The following is a 2,221-nucleotide window of genomic DNA, read 5'->3' as shown; positions in this document are numbered from 1 at the left end:
TGGCCTGATGTTGTCATATGGACCTGAATGTCTCTCCAGCTTAATGCTCTCATATTCATTATATTCTCTTGGATAAGTGTAAGATGCTTCAGGCTCTTCTGTATTTTCCATCAGCTCTGAATTCATTGAATTCTCTTCTCTTTCACTGTATTCTCCCTTCACTTTAACCAAATCATCTACAGATGAAAGATAAAAATCACAAAAATGAAAAATGATTGTTAGAAGCCACAAACTGTCTCTATAACAAATTCATATAATTTAAAATAAAATTATACATAAAATAACTGCTCAAATTTCATTTACAACCATAAAGACAAAGAAAGGTGGATATGGCACTGGTCCTACATTTCTAATGACAATATTAAGTAGCATCTCTGACAAAAAATAAAGCTGTTTGCTAATTGGATTTGATGGGCTATTTTGAATTTATAAAACTCATAGTACACTATACAGAATATGATTATTGTAATGCATATACTCTACCATATATAAAAGGAAATGCTTTTTAACACAGTGTGTAATTAGACAATAGAAATCATTGTCACAGGATGTTGCCGAGACCAAGACTGTAGAGCATTCTTGCATCTTCCTCTGATCCATTTGGTGTTTGCTGCTTAGATAAACCCTGAGTCTGATCCAATATGTTTCCGATGTTCTGATAAGATTGCAGGATAAAAAAAGATCAAATTTTCATTCTCCTGAACTGTACTCATGAGAAATACTAACTTTTACTTCAAATGGCAATGTTTATCCAACAATCTCAAATTCATTAGAAGTATGAACTAACTTTATAGAACATGTTATAAAGATGAATAAAATTAGGCATAGCAAAGGCAAAAGGTCATTCCTCCCAGAGATATTAAGAGATCTGTCTAAAGCTACATAGCAAAAGCGTGGCAAAGAACCCAGGGAGTCCTGAATATCAGTGTCTAGATGATGCTGTATTCCTTCTCCTAAATGCCTCTGGCCTTATGTTAGCCATGCAGGGAAAATAGAACTCAAAGATAATCTCTTGGTTTTTGCAAGACAGGGCTGTAGTATAAGCAGGTGACCATTTATAAATAATAACCCCTCACTCAGAAGACAGTAATACTCCAGGAATGAAAAAAAGAGCCATTTGCACTGGATTAGCAGTTGATTAGTTGTAACTCAGTTTGCTGCTTCCCCGTTTCATTACAGACTCATGTCAGCAGCACTCAAGTTTCATTTTTATACCACCAAATAAGCCAACTAGTTTAGACTTAAAGCACCACTTAATTCAAGCTTTAGTTTTTTGTGTGTAGACAGGAGTCAAGTTAGGGACAAAACTTGAGTTATGCCTCAGACTAACGATGCAATGAGGACAAACCCTCAGACAGAAAGTATGCAATTTTCCATCTGGAAGTGTTGCATTCATAGCCACCTGCTCCTTTCTAGAGCTGAAAGCAAGACAGTTAAATATTGCCTTCCTGTTGTGTGAGATGCTAAGACTCTTGCCCTTTCTCCAGAACATGGACTACTGAAACTGCATTATCTCTGGATCTGCTAAGAAACCACATAAGATTCAAAGAAAGAACAATTAGTGCCAGTGAAACTGAGGTGATAGGGTAAAAGTGTTAAAAAATAAAAAGCCAGCAATAAACCTTTTCACAAATTCCAAAATTCTCAACCCAAGCTTGACAAAAAAGTATCCCTACAACCTAAATGCTTGTGTTGAGGTCAGAAAATTATGCAGCCAAATATATTTCTGCATAAGAATATGTCCTTTTCTTCATTAAGGTATTTTTTCTACCTGTGGCCTTACTTCTGGATAATGGAGGGTGGGAGAACCAGGTAAGTGGCAGTTGATCCATCCTATGGAGAAATCCATAGGAGGTCCTGTTGATGAGAAAGCATTTTTTTGTCAATGGGATGTCAGTTTCTTTCTCATTCCAAGAATGACCAATGGAATAGGCTTCCCAGAGCCCATATATCCAAAAACTCATCCAGTTTTGTTAGGGGTAAAGGGGTCAAATGTCACACTGACAGGGTTTTCCTGCTTTTTGCTGCAACCCTGTGACAGGAGTACCTCTACCAAAGTATTCCTATTGGTGACTCCACCCTCCTGTTATGAGCCAACCGCCTGCTTACTCACCTGCCATGCATTGATCTTAATTGGTTAATTAATAGATGTAATTAGCAGGAGGCTGTCTTTTTTTTTTTTGCCCCGGTGCCAGGGGGCACTATCTGCAGCTCCTTTTCC

General features: G+C 37.4%; 1 protein-coding gene across 1 annotated transcript in view; it reads right to left on the bottom strand.

Moving 5' to 3' along the window:
- Positions 1-2,221, bottom strand: part of IKZF3 (IKAROS family zinc finger 3) — a 90,051-nt gene that overhangs the window by 32,910 nt on the left and 54,920 nt on the right. The window contains exon 4 of the mRNA XM_019507143.1: positions 24-176. Coding sequence (XP_019362688.1) covers positions 24-176 — 153 coding nt within the window. The remainder of the gene's footprint in view (positions 1-23; positions 177-2,221) is intronic.

The sequence above is a fragment of the Gavialis gangeticus genome, unplaced genomic scaffold (genome assembly GCF_001723915.1).
Source record: "Gavialis gangeticus isolate Ggan-Ray unplaced genomic scaffold, GavGan_comp1, whole genome shotgun sequence".
NCBI lineage: Eukaryota > Metazoa > Chordata > Crocodylia > Gavialidae > Gavialis > Gavialis gangeticus.
The sequence above is the reverse complement of the archived record's forward strand: the minus strand, read 5'-3'. Positions and strand labels throughout refer to the sequence as shown.